This window comes from Sinocyclocheilus grahami, unplaced genomic scaffold (genome assembly GCF_001515645.1).
Source record: "Sinocyclocheilus grahami isolate Dianchi unplaced genomic scaffold, SAMN03320097.WGS_v1.1 scaffold31.1, whole genome shotgun sequence".
Taxonomy (NCBI): domain Eukaryota; kingdom Metazoa; phylum Chordata; class Actinopteri; order Cypriniformes; family Cyprinidae; genus Sinocyclocheilus; species Sinocyclocheilus grahami.
Window position 1 is genome coordinate 2,507,058 of NW_015505210.1, and position 21,675 is coordinate 2,528,732.

General features: G+C 35.4%; 1 protein-coding gene and 1 pseudogene across 1 annotated transcript in view; both read right to left on the reverse strand.

The window, feature by feature from the left end:
- Window positions 1-224: 224 nt before the first annotated feature.
- On the reverse strand, window positions 225-2,879 carry LOC107574282 (troponin T, cardiac muscle isoforms-like; annotated as a pseudogene).
- Window positions 2,880-4,755: 1,876 nt separating this feature from the next.
- The window catches only part of LOC107574272 (caldesmon-like), a 26,062-nt gene continuing 9,142 nt past the window's right edge, over window positions 4,756-21,675 (reverse strand). The window contains exons 2-17 of the mRNA XM_016260722.1: window positions 18,640-18,747; window positions 13,366-13,488; window positions 12,582-13,029; window positions 12,418-12,462; window positions 11,699-12,235; window positions 11,062-11,103; window positions 10,880-10,953; window positions 10,519-10,777; window positions 9,592-9,723; window positions 9,421-9,464; window positions 9,265-9,340; window positions 9,051-9,191; window positions 8,819-8,941; window positions 6,843-6,911; window positions 6,081-6,114; window positions 4,756-4,985 (exon numbers count right to left, since the gene is read on the reverse strand). Of these exons, the coding sequence (XP_016116208.1) occupies window positions 4,972-4,985; window positions 6,081-6,114; window positions 6,843-6,911; window positions 8,819-8,941; window positions 9,051-9,191; window positions 9,265-9,340; window positions 9,421-9,464; window positions 9,592-9,723; window positions 10,519-10,777; window positions 10,880-10,953; window positions 11,062-11,103; window positions 11,699-12,235; window positions 12,418-12,462; window positions 12,582-13,029; window positions 13,366-13,488; window positions 18,640-18,719 (2,241 nt within the window). The 5' untranslated portion in view covers window positions 18,720-18,747 and the 3' untranslated portion in view covers window positions 4,756-4,971. The remainder of the gene's footprint in view (window positions 4,986-6,080; window positions 6,115-6,842; window positions 6,912-8,818; window positions 8,942-9,050; window positions 9,192-9,264; window positions 9,341-9,420; window positions 9,465-9,591; window positions 9,724-10,518; window positions 10,778-10,879; window positions 10,954-11,061; window positions 11,104-11,698; window positions 12,236-12,417; window positions 12,463-12,581; window positions 13,030-13,365; window positions 13,489-18,639; window positions 18,748-21,675) is intronic.

Genomic DNA, 21,675 nt, shown 5'->3' on the forward strand with positions numbered 1-21,675 from the left:
ATGTAGTTTAATGTAATGTTGGTGTTTTTATCTGCACATATATAATTTTCACACATTTTATGGTGCACTTCCAACTATATTATATTTACTATTATATATTAATAATACAATATATTTTGTTGCAATAATAATCACAGATTAGATATATTTTAATGTATTAAATAATAGAATTATCATCATAAATTGAGTACACAGAAACCGCAAAAGCTAACATTTATGCATGGCAAAAATACGCAATAGCCTACACTGCAAAGCAAAAATGTACAGCCAAAGCATTTTTGTATGTTCATAATAATGATTTTAAAATATCTTCATCAAACAAACAAAACTAACGCAGGAGGCCTGTCAACTTCTATCTCAGCCTTCCTCCCATCTTGCCTTTGCCGCGTCCCTTGGCACTAAGAGAGAGAAAAGCAAGAGTTTAAAAATAGTTTTTGGCCTTAAATCTGAACACTCAATGTGGTTGGTGAGATTTCAAGCTTGTGCTTGATACCTCTGGTGATCCTGGACGCGGGCAAGCAGTTGATTGATCTGTGAGAAACAGACATGACAGCTCAGTGCTAACAGGATACAGCGATAATGAACGCAACCTATTTACCTCAGGCCAAACTCCAGCTGTTCAAAGTGAACTAGGTTTTGTTAAACTGTCAATGACTCAAAAATTGAGGCTGGCAGAAGCTCCATAACGTCTCAAAAGCAACTTGTAAGTAAGTAAAGGTTGTTGTCACATCGTATTTCTGGCGTTTCAGTTTCTCGTTTAGATCGTATTTTTCTGCTTCCAGCTGCATCAAGCACTGCCACAGCTCATTGGCTTTATCCCTGCAACGAGATTAGCAAAGGTTCACACAGAACGCGTTTTGCGTTCCACTGAGTTGTTTTTAAATTCTTTTTCATAGCCTTGATGTCGTTCGAGTTCGAAAAACAAGACGTTCTTTTCCCATTCCTCTCGTTTTTGAACGTAAGGACGCGTTCAGTGCTAATGGCCACCATTACAAGTTTTTTAATGTTCATTTTATACTGGTTGTGTAGGTTCTACTGTAATAGTAGCCTAACTTGTTTCGAAAAACGCGTCTCCAGACGATGTTCTTTTCTATTCTTAACGTGGGAATGGCCCACGTTACTATTAAAAATATCTTAAATGTTTATTTGACACTGATTATGCAGTTTTTACTGTAATAGTCACTAGTCACTGGGTCATTGGTGGTAAAGGTCAACTATTAACCAGGGAATAAAAAAATTCGAGGGCTATACAATGAAATTATTTTGCTTCCTAATGCAATTTATTTTCAAACTTACTTCTTCATCGACTTTAGTTCATTATTTTCTAATATTCTACTACTAATAATAGACTATTTAATATAAATATAAAATATAAATACTGTTAATAGCCTAGAAAACTGTTGGACATTTCAATTACTTGGGGTGTTTTTATTAATGACACTAATATGCATAAAAACTTCCATACGTAAGTTTGTCATCATTCAGATGATCGACGCTCAGTGGTTTTCGGCGATCAGCCAGGATCTTCTTCTTTTTCTCCCTTTTGGTCTGTTTCTTGGCACCTTTGCGTCCTTCACTCTTTAGTTCAGCAATAATTATAATGTTAATGAAAGAATCTGCTTAAATTTGTCATGTAACTTTAAAATATTTAGATGTTTACTGTGTTTATATGTTGGTAAACACTGACCTTTTGCTGAATGCCAACGTACTGATGGGTCATATTTGTGAGAGCTTTCTTCTTCTTGGCATGAATGGCATCTTCATCCTGCTTCTTTCTCTCTCTTCCTGTCAACAATTCAGATTGTAGGTTTCATCTCTATTATGAGCCTGTGGTTCATCGTTTCACTTCAATGGATGAGTGAAGAATCAGTTCAATGTAGATTGAAAAGTTTTGTAGAAATGATTCAGTTGCATGTAAAATGGACTAATTTGACTATAAGGATAATTTTGTTAACATCCTCAAGAAAAGTGTTTTAAAAGTGCAAATTCAGGACAAGTTTGGTGTCATTGGTGGAAAGATGTTCCAGTAGGCGCCTGGTGTAGTTTAGCAGGTGTGTGAGCAGAAGATGAGGCAGGTGTTGACAGTCAGAATGTGACAGGAACTCACAGCGAGTCTGGCCTGACGCTCTTTCTCTCTCTCTCTCTGCTCTCACTCACTGCTGCTCAGCTCTCTTGGCTCGCCTCTTCTCCTGTTCAAACACATACTTCTGCTCGTAAGTTCATGTTTCCCTTGCAGGATCTGCAAGATGTTTCTCTTGTTTAAATCAAAAAATTGAGGGATTCTAAAAAAAATGTTCGGCCACTTTTTTACATATTTAACAAAAAAGTATGTAAACTTATTAGAATTACTGTAGACAAAGAGCTGTACAAACTGAAAACATTTACAAAAAAAAAAGACATTTGCATCAATACACAAGATTTATAAGGAAACACTCACGATTCTGTTGACCAGAGCAATGAGTTCCTCATCTTTCCGTCTCTGGAGGAAATGAGCCTGTATAAGAGACTGAAGTTCTGCTAAATCCTTCTCCTGGCGCTTTTTTTGGATGTCCTGCCACACACACACACACACACACACAAATGATGGAGATTACAGCCAGGGGTTTGAAAGTGAGAGAGGTGTGTGTTTAAAGAGAAAAATCTCCTACTTACATCAAAATCTACTTTTTCTCCCTCTGGAATCTTTGGTGCTTGGATATTTGATCGATATCTGAAGATAAAAGATTAAGCTATTAAAATAAAAGTTTTATCTGGCTATATAATGATACATACAAGAGAACAATGGACTTACTTTGGTTTGGACTTTGAGTCATCTACTATAATTGGAGAAAGAGATGTTTTTAATTGCATTTAAATAAAATAGTAACAATAAACAATTCCAAATAATTTTTAAAAATGTTATTAAAATAATAAAAATTAGTATACGCAGTATCTGTGCGCAAATAGTCAAATGCAATTTTTACTGATTTTGCTCAGATAATGTCTATTCTGTTTGTTGGTAATTATACTTGATGCAAACAATATATACCAATGTAAATGTATGTAAATTGCCACTGGCATTATAAATAACAAAAAAAATTATAATAAAAATAAAATGTTAAATTATAGTATTAAAATATACAATACCTTCCTCCCTATTATAAAATGAGATCAAACACAAACACAGAGACAAAAGATTTATAAGTGAAAATATGAATTCTTTTTCATCATAATAAATCATGCAAATACATTATAAAATGATAAAATATTGCAAACTTAAAATACTGTTACTCACTGAACTCCCTCATCCATCACATCTTCTGTATCAGACATGACTATAAACTAGCTCAAAGATTAAATGCAGGATACATTAAGAAACAACTAACATTTTTATACGCAACACCAATACCAAGATACGTCTTGTTCATTATTCCTATAAGGCAGGGATTTGGCAGAAATAGATTTCTCTTGAAACTCTTACCTGGGTTGTTTGCGGCTCTCAGAGATGGAGCAGCTCTCTTTTAGAGTGCAGTGTTAGAGCAGCGGCGGGCCTCAGTCTCAAGGCTAACATACTAACACACCACGTGATCACAATAGCCTCTCATTGGCGTGTGCTGAAAGCCTTCGTCTATTGTTAGACTGTCAGATGCATTTCAGTGAAGTTCTAAAACCAAACATTCTCTTTGACCTGCTCATACTCTGCCTTGGTTTACCACCGTATGAAACCCAATACATTTGAAGAAAGAAGCAGACAGTTTGTCTCAAATGACAATGAATGCATTACAGGAATCACACAGAGGCAATGCGTGCATGTATCACTACTTTACTGTAAAGCTTGTACAGTTGTTGAGATCATCACTGACAGTTTGAACTGTTATAGTAGAAAATAGTTCAAATATTTGATTGATGTTTTGAAAGAGTTGAGCTATATTACTACCAAAATGATTTATAATGTTGTACATATGATTTTTAATTCTGTCTCGTCAGATGTAGTGTTCGTAGCATGAATTTGAGACTCCAAGTGCAAAGCATATGAATAAAAGTCATGAGGCAAAAGCAGTTATTAGCAAAGAATGATCAAACAGCTAAACCACAACATGTTATATAGCATTACATAATGAGCGTAAAACCAACAGGTCATCTGAATCTCCATGCACATGAAACTCCAGAGGGAGGATGGGAATTAAAAAAAAAAAATTTTTAATAATCTGGAAGTTCACTTAAGAACGAAAGACTGACACACAGATTTCGCAACAGGTTCACATTGATTGCACAAATTTGCCATGTTGACCAACAGAAAGCTACTTGACTTCTGCATGAACCATGCTTCATACATGGCTACACTATTGACAAAAGACAATTTCCCTGTGAAATTTAGCCAAAAACGTTGTTAAAGCCGACTGCATCTGTTTTAATGCTTACTGGCAGCTGTAAAATAATTGTATTATAATGATTTATTATCACTTTATTTTCAGATGTAATAAATGTGAAATGTTTATAGAATTCAATAAGAAAATGAATTAAAAGTTTTGTTTGTTGTTGTTTTGTTATTTTCATCTTATAGGGTTCTAGACAGCACGGACAAAATAATGCTAAATGCAACTAACCATATAATCATGCATAATTATGAGAGCAAAATAAATAAACTTAGCAATGTTCAAAAGATGTGAAAACACTTTCCACTTAAACACTTGCGTCCAATCAAAATCTTTTTTTTTGGCGTAAATCCGCTTATAATGTTTGATACTAATACTTTAATATGTATTATTGGGCTTGTGCAATTCATGGTACTTGTAATAAATTTTAATGTTTAATTTTAATGGCATTTTTGTGTACTATTGTAAGAATTTTTGAACTTACAAAATATTTATTTTGTACTGTTAAGTTGTCACTTGATTTCCAATGTAAGTTCTGGGCCGTGAAGTTACAAAATCATGCATATTTAATGGATGCATCTTCCATTTTGGCTGATCTGGGATCTGTTGGATGTCTTTATTTTCTTGTTCCTGTAAAACATAAGGGAATACATTGTTAATGTGCTAATGTGTTATCAAAGAGACGGTATGAGCGAGTTGCATTTGCTCTACATACGTCATGTGTATAACTCAGCAGGCTTTTTCAACACTTCCTCAAATACACAAAAGCAAATACATCAGCTGTTCCCACCTGTTCCCCGTTAGAGAGTTAACACGTTGGTGCCGTGACCCAGATGAATACACACGAGCGACATGGTCACAGGTCTCAAGTTGTGGCACAAGTGCGGCAAATACCTGGTACATTGTCATCTATGTCACTCTCAAGGACAAATTCAGCTGAAAGACCAGGGAAGGTTGCCGACACTAGCTTCTTTGCTAGCTTTTTTGCTAGTATCTTTGAATTAATAATAATAAACCGTAAAAACAGGATCCCTGTCAGAATATGTGCTAGATTTGGGTGTTAAGGCGTGGTTAATGTGACATAATGTGGTACTTTTATCCTTTCTGTAACTCTGAATATTAAACTACTTTGCTATGTGACATCATGCTAATCCAGTGATTCATGCCCATGCAGTGGCACAACAGAACAGCTGCGGCAGGGAATGCGATGCATCACGACACAATGCTACATGGGAGTTGCTGAGTGAAACGAACACGTTGGAATTATGTCTGACACGTTGGCGGTCCAATGCAGGAGAACAAGATCAGGGCTTTAAATATAGCTTGGCATGATATGCGAACGAGAGATTTCAAATCTTGCTGGCCAGTTAGGGTCATGATTTCAGACATTTGGTATCGCCGCGTCAATTAAAACACCTCCCACTGCTCCACCCTTTTTAGGGAGCAAATCTACTCAGTGGTGTTAAGATGTTTTGAAAAATGCCTTTTTTTGTCCAATGAATGTTATTTTTTTGGACCCCATTTGATTTTCATTGTATGGATTGTTGAAACATTCTACAAAATATCTTTTGTGTTCCACAGAGGGAAAAAGTCATACAGATTTGGAAGGACATGAGGGTGAGTAAATGATGAAATGATTTTCATTTTGGTTGAACTATTCCTTTTAAAATGTTGACATTTGGTACTAAATGAGAGAGAGAGAAAAAAAACAGAAAGGTCACTTACCGTTTGTGACAAATTTACTCTTGGCTGCGAACACCTGGAACAAAAACAACTCCATGAGAGCGTGATTTGAAAAAGTCTTGCATTAGGTATCTTCAACCCAATCTCACAGGAAAACGTGACTATTTTACGAAGTGGCGATTTTATATGAATTCATACAATGTGAATTGTATGAAAATGTACAATATTTAGAAAAAGTAATCATGAAGGTCTACCCCTAAACATAACTGTCACTGGGGCGTAAGCAGATCGAGTGCAAGAGATTGTGTTGGTATTTTTGGTACTATTAAAGGTATACCTGTTAATAATATTGGGGAAAAGATAATGAGAACACATCATTTGACCTTAATCTGATGGAAGATTGCAGTCACAATATCTGCAAAGGGAATGATGGGATACAGGTATGCTGATGGACCATTGCACATCAAAACATTGCCATCCAGTCATATACAGTATAAAACGAACCACTGAGATGATACAGACACTTCAAGATGAAAGGCCTTTTTGGAAACAGGGCCATTGCTTGGATTCATGAGGCCTGGAAGCAATCTTTCACGTATATTTTGCTAGCTAAAGACATGCTAGCTAATTGTAAAGTGGGTAGGTGAGCCAATAATTTGTGTAATGTGAATAACAAACCATAAAATCAACACACCACTTTCCTGACCTGTCAGTCTTTTCTGGGCCGGTCAAAGGAAGCAAACAATGAAATAACTAACATTTATTGATTGAACACCGTATGATGTTTCCACACACTCAGCTTACCTTAGCAGGTGAGGAGCCCTTTGTTTCCCATGGGCCACGTGGTTTAGTGACCTCAGCTGCCTTTTGCTCCTATCAAAACACAAAATTACACCACCCTCCATTAGATTTGAATACAGTAGGTTGTTAATGGATTTTTATATGTTTCCTGTATTAAAATTTACCTTTCTAGAACTGGGTTGAATCAAAGCAGAGGAAAAACAGTGGACAGCAATGTGATAGGAGAGGGAAAAGGGAAAGAAAAGGCCACAGCTAGAGGAGTGGGAAGGAGATAAAATCAGTAATGGAAAATAAAAGGATCCTTTCAGCAAAGTACTGAGACTGTGTCAGATGCCAATACCATTGTAAACATGTACCATGGTTTTTACATGGTATTCCAAGGTACTTCAAAGAATACCATAGTGTTACCACGGCACATGCCTGAAAAGTAATGGTGCCCAACTTAATTATTAAAGATAGAACTATAAACATATATTTTGATAATTTTATATAATTATTACTATTACATAAAATAACTAATTATATTAATTTAATTAGTTTGTTATCTTAATAAAACGTGTTAATGGCAGTATCATGGTGTTTTTTGGGGTTATTTAAAAATAATAATAATAATAAATAATGAACAAATGTTAATTATATAATTTATTGGTTACACTTTGATTTGGGGACCAATTCTCACTATTAACTAACTATTAACTTTTGCCTCAAGCTCCTAATTTGCTTCTTATTAATAGTAAGGTAGTTGTTAATTTTAACTAATTTTGTAAGGTTTTTTTTATTTTCTTTTTTTATTTCTATATACTTTTTAAATCTAAACCACAAATGCAATACACTGAAGAATCACTGGAGGGCCACCTTGTACCATGCAGAATAGAAAAGTGTTTAGCTAAATTTACTTGAACTGTTGCCACACTTTGCTGTTCATGTGGACATTTTGAATTCTATAATAGAAAATGTAGATGCATAAATAAAGACCATTCTCCCTCATGTTCTGTGGTCTGTGAGCATAAATACACATTAAAACTGATACAAGTTCAAATGAAAACCCCTCTCAGACACAGTCAATTTTGTATCACTGTATTCATTGCGCATTGTAGACTATAAACCCCATCTATCAAAGTAGGTCAAATCTCCACAGAGAGGGTCGTCTGATGGTCGTGGATTGTGTGTGAACAGGTCACTGTGAACAATGTCCGCTTCTAACATAGTTACTATAGTCTCCAATTCACTTCTTAATATATGTGTGTTACAGTATGAGTGATTCTGATATTGAAGTCTGGTAAAAGAAGCTTAAAATAAACATAGAGCCATGAGTGAAATATAGCTCAGGAGAGAAGGTTAGAGCTGTGCCACATCAATGCAGAGCGAGTTTCAACACTTGACCTTTCACTGATTTCTACAAAGACACTCATTTTTTTTGTTTTATGCCAAAGCTGAAATATTTCTACTGCCGACAAGAACACTACTCCATTTCAAAACCTTCTCTATATCTTGGGAATTAATTTTCAGTTCACAAATCTCTGGTATCTCACCAGCTTTTATTTCCACTTTGTCAACAGGTGGCGTTAAACAATGATATAGCTTTTCTCCAAGTGAAAAGAATTTCCTATTTACTGCATTTCACTAAAGGCCTAAGTATATGGAAAAACACAAAATAAAGCTGACTTGAACTTAAAAACAAAACAAATGAAGCTTTTGCAAGTAACTGAAATACTTCAAACTTAAGTATTAAAATGACTAACAACTAAAATTGGTATAAAAATGAAATAAAACTATATAGAAATATAAAAATATATAAATAAATTGGCAAAAGCACATCATAACATTTCTAAAACAAACTAAATTTAAAATGAAAATCTAAAAATAAAATCTAATTCAAAATATGAATAAATACTATAGTATTATTTAATTAATACTAAAGTAACACTGGCATACAGATAGACGGACGGACAGACAGATAGATGAAGTGACAGACTCACTGTTTTGGCAGGTGGTTTTTCTGGTTCAGGAGCTGGTTTCGGTTCAGGAGGCTTGGGCTCTGGAGTCTTGGTTTTCCAGCTGTTAATACGACCAGCCAAACCGATGTTCAGGCCAGCTGTTTCCTGAGAGGACAGTTTTCATTAATTCATACTTTTATTTTCACTGAAACTATTACTGCTTTATCTGCTTATTTCAGTAATCATGTACTAAAACTCTCTTTCCTCTTGATACCTTGGTGACCGCTGGGGGGCTTGCCGGACTCGGGGTGGGATTAACCACATTTCCCTTCTCCCACATACTCTTGATGCTCCGCAGGCCTTCAGCCACAGGTACATCCACAGGAGATTTGGGTGATCTGGTCACTTCTTTGGTCTGGACAACAGCAGATAATCTCAAACTGAGTCATAAATGACAGGTGGCTGCTCTAGTGTTTACAATTCCTCACCTGAACAGCAGAAGTGTATTGCTCTAGTCTGTTTCCAATCTTGCAAATTAATGGAGTGTGTGATGTCTTTACCGGACTAGTGTAAATAAAAAATAGTATCAACTCAGCATCTTAGACCCCAGTACTTGTTTGACTGTTGTTTGACACACTTCTTACCTTTTTAAAGCAGATTTGTTCAGAAATTCAGCTTTTTCGCCAATCTGTCAGAAAAAGGAAACAAATAGTATCACATAAAACACATTACTATGGTACCATGTTCAAAAAACATGGTAATACTATAGAACTTTTTTGTAAGTCACGCTTAGAATTGGTCAGAGAGTCAGTGACCTTTCCGGAGGCGCCCTTCGGCGCGATAAATGGTGCTTTGCTCCCTTCTTTCGACTCCTCCTTTTGTTTTTTTTTCTCGGCTGCCTCTGCTCTCCTTCGCTCAATCTCTTCCTTCATCTTCGTCCTCTCTTCCTGTTCATTTTAGTGACAAGAAGAAGACAAGGGCAGTATACTTCTCACAAATAAAGTGTATGATTGGCCATTCACACAAAATTAGTTTAAGTTTCCACTGTACTACTTTTCCATTGTTTTTCAACATAAACTTGCACTAGACGGATGTCTTTCGGCCAATGTACTTGCGATGCACTCATTTCACACATAACATGTGTTCTATAAACGCGTTTTTGCATTCCACTGCGCTACTTTTCTATAAAGTAAATATGCACTAGTTGAATGCATTTGACCATTGTGCTTGTTTTGTGCATAACACAACATTCTAAAATTGTGGCTATCAAGTTATAGTAAGTTAAATTTTTAAAAGACATATCTCGAGACCTTGCTTTTTTTCATTCCACTGTCTGCATCTCACGTTGTTTTTTAACGCAAAAACATGTTGCGTGTGAACGTCCCCTTAGTCAGCATAAATTTTAATTTTGGCACGTTTGATGCATTCTAATTTGCATATTATTTGTACTAGATAGTATGCCAGAACAAGACTAGCATTCCAAATCATTGTTGAGTTTTCAAATCAAGAATTTGTGTATATGTTTTAGGCTAATATTACATATAAATCTTTGCACTATGGCAGGTTATGCAGATGTATCAAAAAAGTAGTATTTAGTCATATTTAGTAGTCTAAATACTGGCATACTGTTTGACTACTGCATATACTTAAAAGTACATACTATACCATCACCAGCACAGTACATACTTTTAGTAAGCAGAATTGGTATGAAAATGAGCATTTGCCCAGCTTTCTTTTTCTACCTCCTCTTTGGCTTTCTTTTCTGCCAACTGCTGTTTCTTCTGCTTTTCCTCCACCTCAAGAATCTTCCTCCTTTCCTCCCTCTTCTTCTTCAGCTCCTCCAGCTCGGCCTCTGCAGTTTGCTGCTTCTGCTTCATCTTCTCCAGCGCCTCGCTGTCTGTCTCATTCCGTCTGCGCTTCAGCTCCTGCAGCTTGCGTTCTGCCTCCAGCTTGGCGATGGGATCTTGCCTCTCTGTGTCAGGAGAACGCAAGCTGGTGGGAGTAAAACATGAAGAAGTAATGTCTTTATATTCATTTTGGCTCTCCAAAAAAAATCTGGGAATGCAAATAGAGTAAATTATGAAATGACAAATGAGTCTTTGCCTTAGTGTCTTCTCTGGTTTCTTGGCTTTGGCGGTGCTGTCAGCTACATCTTGCGGCTTTGTTGACACTTTCAGCTTTGAATGGAGAAACAATGAATATTATTTTATTCTCAGGCTGTGCTGTCATTTAATCAATTATAAATATCTTGGTAGAGCTGTGATGCTATTTGGACATTAACTTACTTTGTCACGTAAAAAGGAAGGTTTTGTTTTTTCCTCTACAACCTAAAGAGCCAAAAACAGGCAACCTTTATTTCTATCACTAGTGTTAACAAGTGATTTTTCTAACATAGCAATCAGTGGGTATAGCATGGAGAATTGACCACACTGCATGCAAATTACAAAGCAAAAATAGAGCAACACCAGGCAGTCTTGACAGTTTTCAGAACAGCATGTATAAAGCAAAGTGATATGTGATCATAAATGGGTTAATCTCATGAAAACGTGTCCTGGTGACATTTCACTCCATAATCAGTCGGAACAATTAACAAATAAAATTTAGTATAAAGAAAAATACGTTTATTTTTAAAATTGTTTTGTGCATTGTGACATTCTAATTCCCATTTTTCTAAATGGTGACTCATTATATTCTTATTACTGTAATAATTAATTCAATATTGTATATTACAGTGTATTACAGTAAAAAAATAATGTTAAACAATAATGAACTTGCATAAATGAAATACAACACATTACAGATTTCATGAGATTTACGCAAAAACTGTCCATCCAGTCAAACCGAAAAGTGCATTAAAAGTGTGGGCTGTGCACAAAGCACGTCTGTGATTTCTATGCATCACTCAGTCTAAGAGGTGAATACCTTCTCTTTCTTTGATTTGACTTTTTCTTCAACTTTGGCCTTCGCTTCTTCAGCCTCTTTCTTCCATTTAGGCTTTTCCTCAACCTCTTTCTTTGGAGTCACAGGTTTCTCCTCAACCTTCTTTGGTGTTGATGGTTTTTCTTCAACCTCCCTCTTCAGTTGTGCTTTCTCCTCCTCTTTCTTTGGGGATTTGGCTATCACCTCAACTTCCCTAATTGATTTTTGTGGCGTTTCTTCAACTGGTACATAGGGTTTCTCTTGCTCTTTCATAGGTTTCTCATCCTTCTTCTTCACTGGAGCTTCATCTTGAATTTGAGCCTTCACCTCAACAAGTTTTTCTTCAGGATTCTTTACCTGTTCTTCTCTCTCCACCAGCTTTTCCTCTTCAATCTGTGGTGTAGTTGGCTCCACTATGACTTCCACCTCTATTTGGTCCTCTTTTGTCGGTTCTTTTCTTGATATTTGACTTTCATCTTCTATCTTGTTCTTTTCTAAATCTGCATTTGTTTGTTCTTTAGTCTCTATACTTGATTCTTCCTAAAAATATAACAAATAATTGAGGTATACCTATGATGAAAATTACAGGCCTCTCTCATCTTTTTAAGTGGGAGAACTTGCACAATTGGTGGCTGACTAAATACTTTTTTCCCCCACTGTATGTTCCACCATAAAACCCATTTTTGGGTTAAAAACCCAAGCAAATCCTAGGAATCCCATACCTCATTTGGTACAGCTGGTTCTTTGGGTTTCTCCTCCGTGGATTCCTGTAACAAATGAAGAGTCAGAATAAACTAATATTGTAGAAACCACATGAAATGCATTGCTAACATACTAAACTTTCATCATATGGTGGAATGACAGCAAAAAATGTTGAGAAAATGACCTGTTCTCTGAGGTAGGACCTCTGTGGTCTATCTATCTCTTCTGGTTTGTCAATCTTCTCAGGAGATTCTTTGGGTTCCTCGGCTGCTTTGACAGGCACTGGGTCCTCCTTTTTTGTGATAGTCTCCTCAATCTCAACGCTGTTTTCCTCTATATTTTCCCCCTTTTTTTTCTCTTCCCTTTCCTTCCAAGAGTTGGTTTCTGTTGAAGAGACATCGTTTTGGGAGGACTCTTGTTCGCCAATTCTACGACTTGGCTCGTCCTCTGTGGTAGTGGTGCTGGTGGCGACAGTTTCATCTGTGATGGTGGGATCAACATCCTTCTGTCTCTCCAAAGCTTCCTTCATCCTTTTCTGTCTCCGCTCTTCTCTCCTGGCAATCCTCTCTAGGAGAGCCTGATCATCATCCTCAGCCGGGGCAGAACTAGTGATCAAGGAGGACGTCTCTGCACTGAAAAGAAAAACATTATCAGTATAGTCAAATATTTGTGTTGTGGAAAGATTTCCGATTTTACATCAGGATTTATGTAAATTTACATTTGTGCGTATATATTCTGTATGCACACACACACACACACTCACAAACAAGGGCGCCGCTAAGAGGGGGAAGTTAGGACGATTCTAAGGGCCCACGCACTTTTGGGGCCCCCAGAGATCTGTTTTAATAGCAGTAACAGTACTAGTAGTAATGCAATAGAAATTATAAATGTATCTACCAAACAGTTACAAATATAACAAAATTATGGCTTATTTCTGCATTTCCGGCAAACCCCCCCCACCCCCCCACCTGTTTATTTCTGTTGTAGTGTTACTCGACTCTTCATTCTCCATATTGCTCAGGCATTCCTTACGGGCCCGTCTCCGGTGCTCCCGGGCCGCCTCCTCATCATCATCATCGTAAGAGTTCATCCTGTAGAGGCGGTGGGACACAGACATGCAAGTAAAGACTTTCATTCTTCAGTATGAATACAGACAGACAATACTGACAGATTTATGAATGCTTCTTGGCTCAGTGCTGAAGTGGGAAACACACTTCATAAACTTTACATCACCCGAAGAGTCAATAATGATTATACGACCGAATGTGAGCTTGAAAATGAATCCACACAGTCTACTACAAATATGTAGAAATTCCTCATATATGCATAAATGTGTGCACAAAACGTACCCATCTAGTTAACATTTATTTAATATTCAACTATTTAAATTTAAATTCATATCTAAAATTACAATTAAAACATAAATTATTAAACGTATGTATTTATTTATGAACAAATTAAACATTGGTCATGCTGAGAGTGGTTGTTTATTGGAATATACAAAGGATATTCTTACAAAACATTGCAGTAGTACAATAATGGTATCAAATGGTAAAATCATGCTACTAAATGTTTTATATATTAATATATAATATCATTTTATCACCTTGGTACGTCAAAAAACATGGCAATACAATTCCAATACCAGTACTTGAATTAGACCTTGAGATTCATATAAACAGTTTCTTGTGTTTATTTATGCTTGGTTTGCCAGCTTGCTTGAGATACTGGTCAAGACCCGAAAACCTCAACTGTAATGAAATCTTTGAGGCAAGGGAGTATACAGAGAGGGGTCTGGACTGTAATCTGATGGAAAAGCTTTGTTAGCATCCTAGCGTCATGGTAAATTAGCAAGATTGTAAACTTAGATGCCACATGTACTTTTTTCCCCTCAGAGTTGCCTCATTGTCGGTCTCAGATGTTCTCAAATTCTCCGTCTTGCCGTTGTAGTTGAATGAGTCCGGCCTGGCATGTTGGTGTTTACAAGGCAGTGCGAGCTCTTGAAATGGCCAATTGATGGAGGATGGGTTTTATTTTTTCCCCTTTTCCTCTGCACTTCCCTTCCCAATCATTTGCAGATGTTGTAGATGGTAGAGAGAAACCCATAACAGGGACCGCAATTCTATTTCTCCATCCCGAGACCAACAGCAGAAATCCGAAACAATCCAGTCCTCTCAGGGAGTTCCATATCCAAGAAGACAGCCAGATGGAGTATCTGTGATTTTCCTGGAAGAATACAGTCTGTCTTCTGTAAGAATTGTTGCTGGATGAATGCAAGGAGAGATGGAGGGAGAAAGCTCACACTCTTGACGGATACTGAAACATTATGGCTGAATCTTGGAATAAAAGCAGCAGTCAAAACATTCCAAAGTCTGTGGAACATTCCGAAGTCAGGTTAAGTTCCTTAACCTGCTGCAGAGAGATTCAGCACATGACAGAGGCCAGATTCCCATTGTATTGAAGGCCAGGGCTGCATTGGACTGTTGGTGCCAATGGGTTCTACAATCTACTTAGGTTTACAATGCTTTTGGGAAGCATTAGCTGTGCTAGTTTCATGTGTTTCATTTCACTCTATGGTCTCTTTCTTTTCACGTAATAAAATAATTTCAGCTTAAATGAATATTTCATGTCCTTTTATTATTATGTACAGTCAGTCTGTCATGATAACAAAAACTCCATGGCGATAAAAGACCCCTGCTTCTTGGTTATTTTACTATAATAACAGGACATCATCCACTACATATCCACTACTTTCTTAGATTATTATGTATAATGTTCTGTAAATAAATAAATAAAATCAAAGGTAAATTAATGAAAAAAATACAAATAAAATTAACTGCAAGTTAGCTTGTCATTTGTTGTAATTATATTGTATTATAATATGTCAATATTAGTTTGAAATATTTTAAATCTTTTTAAAAATATATAATTGCAATAAAATATATGGTGATAATCTATATTACCTCAAACAAGGCAATGCATGTACTTTGTACAATAAAACATTTAAAAAATTTTTTAATTAATTTCTTTATTTTTTTTTAAAGTAAAAAATAAAGTCATTATATAATGTGCAATGAAAAAACAGTACAAGAATGTTCCCAGAAGTCCTTGCATTACTATAGAAAAGCTGTGTTATGTCAAAAGAGGTGTTATGTCAATCAAAGAACTGATGTAATACCGTATTGTGAAATCCTTTTTGGGCCTCTGAAAAGATTAATGAAGACTGCATCCCTATAATTCACATGCTGAATAAATGAATTAGAAGCCACATCATTTCTTTGACAGTATAGTTGATCCTTGAAAATTAAATTGGACTGAATTATGATGGCATCGTTCTGAAGTGGTAATATGCTGAAACTATTGAATAAGCAACCGCATTTAGAAAATATGCTGATGCATCTGGTGAGCTGTTTAATCAAGCACAAGGGATTTATTGGCGATGCCATGTTCACTTCCTTTGACATAAATATGCGGGTTCTCTCCGTTGCTGTTTTGAACTGGAAACCATGACAGGCAGCTGGGATTTGGGGGAGTTCAGATTCTTTAGCATCAATAATTTTCATAGAGAATATTTCTTTTCCAGATATGATTCCAATAAAGTTTGTGTTCTCCACTACAAAGCCAATGGATGTGGTAGAAATGCCTTGAGGTTTCTTTCTTGAGACTCATCCATCTCAATAAAGTTTCTCTCTCGGTCATTCCAGCATATATGCACTGAACAGTTTCTGAGAAATATGACATTGTGCAGCAGAAGGGAAGGATTGTGAAGAAGAGAAATATATTCCCCACACTCAGAGTTTAACATGCACACAAATCTCCAGATAAAAGTAAGGCATGGTGGATTTGGCTCGAGTATTCGCTGGACTTGAAAGTGATTTTTGTCAAAGGTTTGATTTCCTATTCAGCTCTGACTGTTGCCACAATAAAGCTTAAAAGTGAATTTAATTTGTGTGTGTGTCAGTCTACTTTCTCTTAGTGTAATGTACTGAGACCACCAAGTATTAATTAGAGTACAAATTAGAGTATCTATTATAATGAAGAAAAAAAAAATCTGTAGTTTAAAAATTGAAGTTTAAAATATGTGCCAAGTTCTAAGAAATGTTCTCTTTATAGCCAGATATTTACTCATAAATATCATTGTGTTTTTGGGGAGTCACACCACATGACATATTACAACCCAAACTAACCTGGTTTTTTCATAAAAATGTCAAATTTTCTGATGTTTAAAAATGTCAAATCAGTGTTATTTTAGTACTATTGTAGTTTATTTTATTAATAGTTTAAATGAGTTTTTATCTTTAAATTTACCATTATTTTCATTTTGTTGAGTGTTTTTGTAATTTTTAGTCGTTTTTTTTTTATATGTCTGTATAGTTTTTATTCCTTTTTATTTCAGGTTTAGTTTGAGTTATTTTTGTACTCCAAGTTAGTTCTTTCTAATGCTTATTTTAATACAATTACTTTAATAAACATTTTATTTGAATTAGGACAGATGTATCACCAGTCCATATGACAGTTTGACTGGACCTGGCCTTACAAAATAACTGAATCTTATGTCAGAAATTAAAAACATGCTCATCAAGAAGAAGTGGCATTATTTCTTAAAGAAATGTATTTTATGTATTTTTAATAAATTAATAGAAACTGTTATCCTACTCTTCTGACGTTTCATCACAAAGACTATTGTATAAAACTAAATATATCCCTGAGGATAAACATCTTCTAGTCTCTAAATATTGCAAATGCAAAGACAGAAAACCACGGATAGAGTGAGATGGATAGTGTATGCTATCGTTAGAGTAGCTAACAACCAAAGAAACTGGAATGATGCCGATCTAACATCCGTAGCTTTTCCAAGGACACTGTACCGTCTATTACCACCACCACCACCTCCCACAAATACACAAACAATATACAAAACTGTTCATGTGCATTCCAACCTACGTGAAAATATGATCGTATATGTGCTGACAGTCATGTGTAATGCTAGTATATGCTTTCATCTGTTCTCTGGAGTGAGTATTATCCCTCACAAAGCGCAGTAAAGCATCTGTCATCTCCAATAGTACACATCTGCGGATCAGTCCTTAAATGGAGCGCTGGACAGTGGGAGTTCTAGAAGGATGGAGAAACTGCAGCTCTCAGTCAATGAGTGGGCCAAGTCATCCTGAACTACAGTATAAACACTCTGAACAAACCTGGCCTGCCAAACCCACAGTGCACACTACCCATGCTAATACAAACTTTTTATGTATTTCAAGAATTAATATGAAGAGAATAAAGTTTTGCAAGGCTTAAATGACCAAATGACACAAGAATGTTAATGTTCGCTGCTGGATAGCACTTCAAGCAGTTCTTGAAATAAAGACGGATTTCCACAGAAGGCTTGCGTAAAAAAACAGACTCATGAATAAATCTAATCTGGTTTAAACAAACCCAGTGTAAACACAGAATAATTGACATTTATTGTATACAAAAGACCAATAACACAATGTCAAATTTTTTTTTTTGCAGTATTCATTATTGTTAATGGTGATTCTCATTTGAAATTTACTACAACACATGTATTTTTATTGAAATCAGCATAAATTAGACGGTACGACAAACTAGCATTATTTACAAATAATTTAGCATTTAAATAATACATGTTGCTTTTTTTCATTACAGTAATGACAATAAGATTTTATTTTGCATTAAAACAATGATAATTACATAAAAAATGCTTAATTTCCTTATATAACATTTCAAATTTTTTGTGTGATTACATATAGATTATACTAAACTGAACTAAACTAGTGCACATCCCATCTGCCAGTCAAACATTTCTTGTCTGATAGAAACTATCACACTTTTAAAAATATATATCCAATGTGCGTCTGTCTAAAATCAGATATTATCTGGATTTATTCTACCGACCCATCAACTGTAACAAAGCACTGTAAACGCAGGAAGACATTTACAAGCATGTCAACCTTTATAAGGAATAGAGAGGCGAGCAGAGGCACGGTTGTTTGGATGACGCAGACACAGGCCTCTCTAACAACTTGGCCAGAGCTTTGCAGACAGCACTCCTGTGGCTTAAAATACTGTAGTATTGAACCAATCATCGGGATGACAGTGATCTGAATTTTATTTCATCATCTAAAATGATGAATGCCATTTGATAATGGAAGCAACTGAGAGCCAATTCAGCATTTAAAAAAATTATCTTATCTTAACTTAAATTAAAGTTTGTGACTTACTTCTCTGCCTCCTGCTGCATCTCTTCTCGCTTTTGTCTCCGTAACTCTCTGCGACGCTCAAAATCAAACTCCTCGTCCATGATTCACACAGAGCTCTTTGAGTACAAGCTGAAAAAGAGAAAGCCAGTCAGACAGAGTGGGATTTATAAATATTTATAAATCCTGGTCACTCTAATTCAAAGTCAAGACGCTCCCTGTCAGCTGTTGGCTTATGAACAACTACCAGGAAAGGCAAATTATAGCTTCTCTACTCATGGAAATATTATTTTAGGTTTCAATATCATCCATTCTTAACTCTCACCTCTTGCCATACAATATCTGTATAATTTATATAGGCTATCATTCTAAGAATTTATATAATTTACAAGCTGTTTGCAGGGGCTTCATATGTACTGTAGCCTATAATTTATTTTAAAATATATATTTTTTCATATACAATTTTCCATCTTGAAGTATAGCGTTTCCTGGTCTTCTCTCATGTTAGAGAGAATAATATTAAAATAAATCATGCTTTTGTGTTTTCTGAATGTATGCCCAACACCAAACAGAGCTAAGGAAGTGTGCAAATTTCAGTTAACCAGTGCATGTTTGCTTAAATTCTCTGAAATAATGAATACAGTAAACAAAGACAAAAATCTAATTGTGCTAGTATTTCATAAAAGAGAGTTTAACAACAACCCACCTTGACCCAAGTGCCTTTAAAGGGGGAGAATATCTAAATGCTGGAATTAAATATATGATAACTTTATATAACTTTGATAATTTAGTGTTTCCCCGAACACACCCATCGGATAACAAAAGGCAAAAAATCAAAACAAACAAAAAACATTCACAAGTTTGTTTTCTTTGTCGTTTGGTCAAATGCTTTTCTTTAGTTCACCCAAAAATTTAAATGTTGTCATACTCTCATGTCGTTCCAAACCACTTTGAATTTCTTTCTTCTGTTGAACACAAAAGAAGATATTTTGAAGAATGTGGGTAACCAAACAGTTGCTGGTATCTGTTATAATATTTTTTTTTCCATACTACGGCAGTCAACAGCTACCAGTAACTGTTTGGTTACCAGCATTCTTCAAATTAATTCTAAAAAACAACAACATTCTTTTATGTTCAACAGAAATTTATACAGATTTGGAACAATTTAAGGGTGAGTAAATGATGACAGAATTGTTATTTTTGGTTGAACTTTCCCTTTAAAAATGTCTTAGGACTGTTTGAAGTAGATATAAGATGCACTGTAATTGGAGAGTAAGATATACACTTCATTTATGTCCATTTATTTTTTAATTAAAAAATTATTTAATAATTTATTTGGTTATTATTTTATCCAACCACATTTTATAACGTTGATGAAAATGTATACCTTATTGCTTAATTTTATTTTTAAGCATCACTCTTAGTCATCCACAGCACTGAAGCCTTTGAATTTTAAAACATAGGGTTCAGGTTGATCTGTGACAGAGAACTTGGTTGGATAATTCTGGTAAGGATTTTATAGTCTGTCTCTCTGCAAGATACCAGCCTCCATTTTATATTATAATACCTATGCATCGATATGGGAACAATTATGATGGTGGTGTCACGAAGCCTGTTCTGTGTTCTTCTCTCCATATCACATGTGTGGAGCGCTGGGCCAGACAGAACACACCCAGCAGGCTAGAGGTGAGTGGACTCGTTGGACAACTGCTTCTACTGCAGCTTCAGGCATGTTTGGCTTGGCTCTCCTCCAGAAGCACAGGAACAAGGCTCTTGCACCATGTCTAAAGAGTCTCCATATGTGCTTAAACAGAAAAAGTCCTGTAATGGTGACCTCATGTGAGGGCCTTCTGGGTGATAGATGCACAAGGCTTTCCTGAACCCTCTTAACCCATGCCTACAACCAGTCACATCTGTCAACAGAAGGCTGCTGTGTCTTGAACACTGGGTTAATGTATTGCATCTGCGCAAAAGACAATATGTATGCAATTTCCTACATTTGCGTTGGGTTTGATGTGAGAAAGTGTTGGTGACCACAGTGGAAAACTAGTGAATTGATCAGATTTCAGTGGAACACTTTTCACTGCATTCATCAAATATAATTAAGGGAGTTTTTAACACTTTTGCCACTTTTACAAATGAAATTTGTGCAATTGCCTGCACTTGTTTGTGGACAAGTTCTGTTTTATTAACTGTGAACAGGCATTTATTAGTTAAATATAAATGGTCAAAATTGTATGCATGAGTTAAGTCCATAATCTTATATATATATATATATATATATATAAACTTTGATTATATGTTGTCCGAAGACCATTTTAATAGTAATTTTTCTTACTGAATACAAGAATTTTAAATACAATTTGAATGACAAGAATAACAATTTGAGTGAAAATGATATATATAAATGTATCAATATTATATTAATAATATTAAATGTTTTAATAATAAATTAATTCATTATTGAAATGTTTTAAGATTCAAATAACTTTTCTTTGTTTTACATTTTTCAAAATCCGAAAAACTTTTGAATTTAGACTGTATATTTTTCAGTTTTAATGAAGAAATTTCAGATTTTTATTATGGTCTGAAACTTTTAAACCCCACTGCATGTCTCTGTAGCATATATATACAGGTGCATCTTAATAAATTAGAATGTCGTGGAAAAGTTCATTTATTTCAGTAATTCAACTCAAATTGTGAAACTCGTGTATTAAATAAATTCAATGCACACAGACTGAAGTAGTTTAAGTCTTTGGTTCTTTAATTGTGATGATTTTGGCTCACATTTAACAAAAACCCACCAATTCACTATCTCAACAAATTAGAATATGGTGACATGCCAATCAGCTAATCAACTCAAAACACCTGTTCTGGGAAATGTATAACATGCCCGCTGTACCCAAAAGCGTTTTGTAATTTCTTTCTGTAATGAGCAAGAGAAATGGGAACAGAAAAAGAAAATGCCTTTGAATTCTTCAGATCACTTATCCTGTTTTTATTAACCTCTATACACGAGTTTCACAATTTGAGTTGAATTACTGAAATAAATGAACTTTT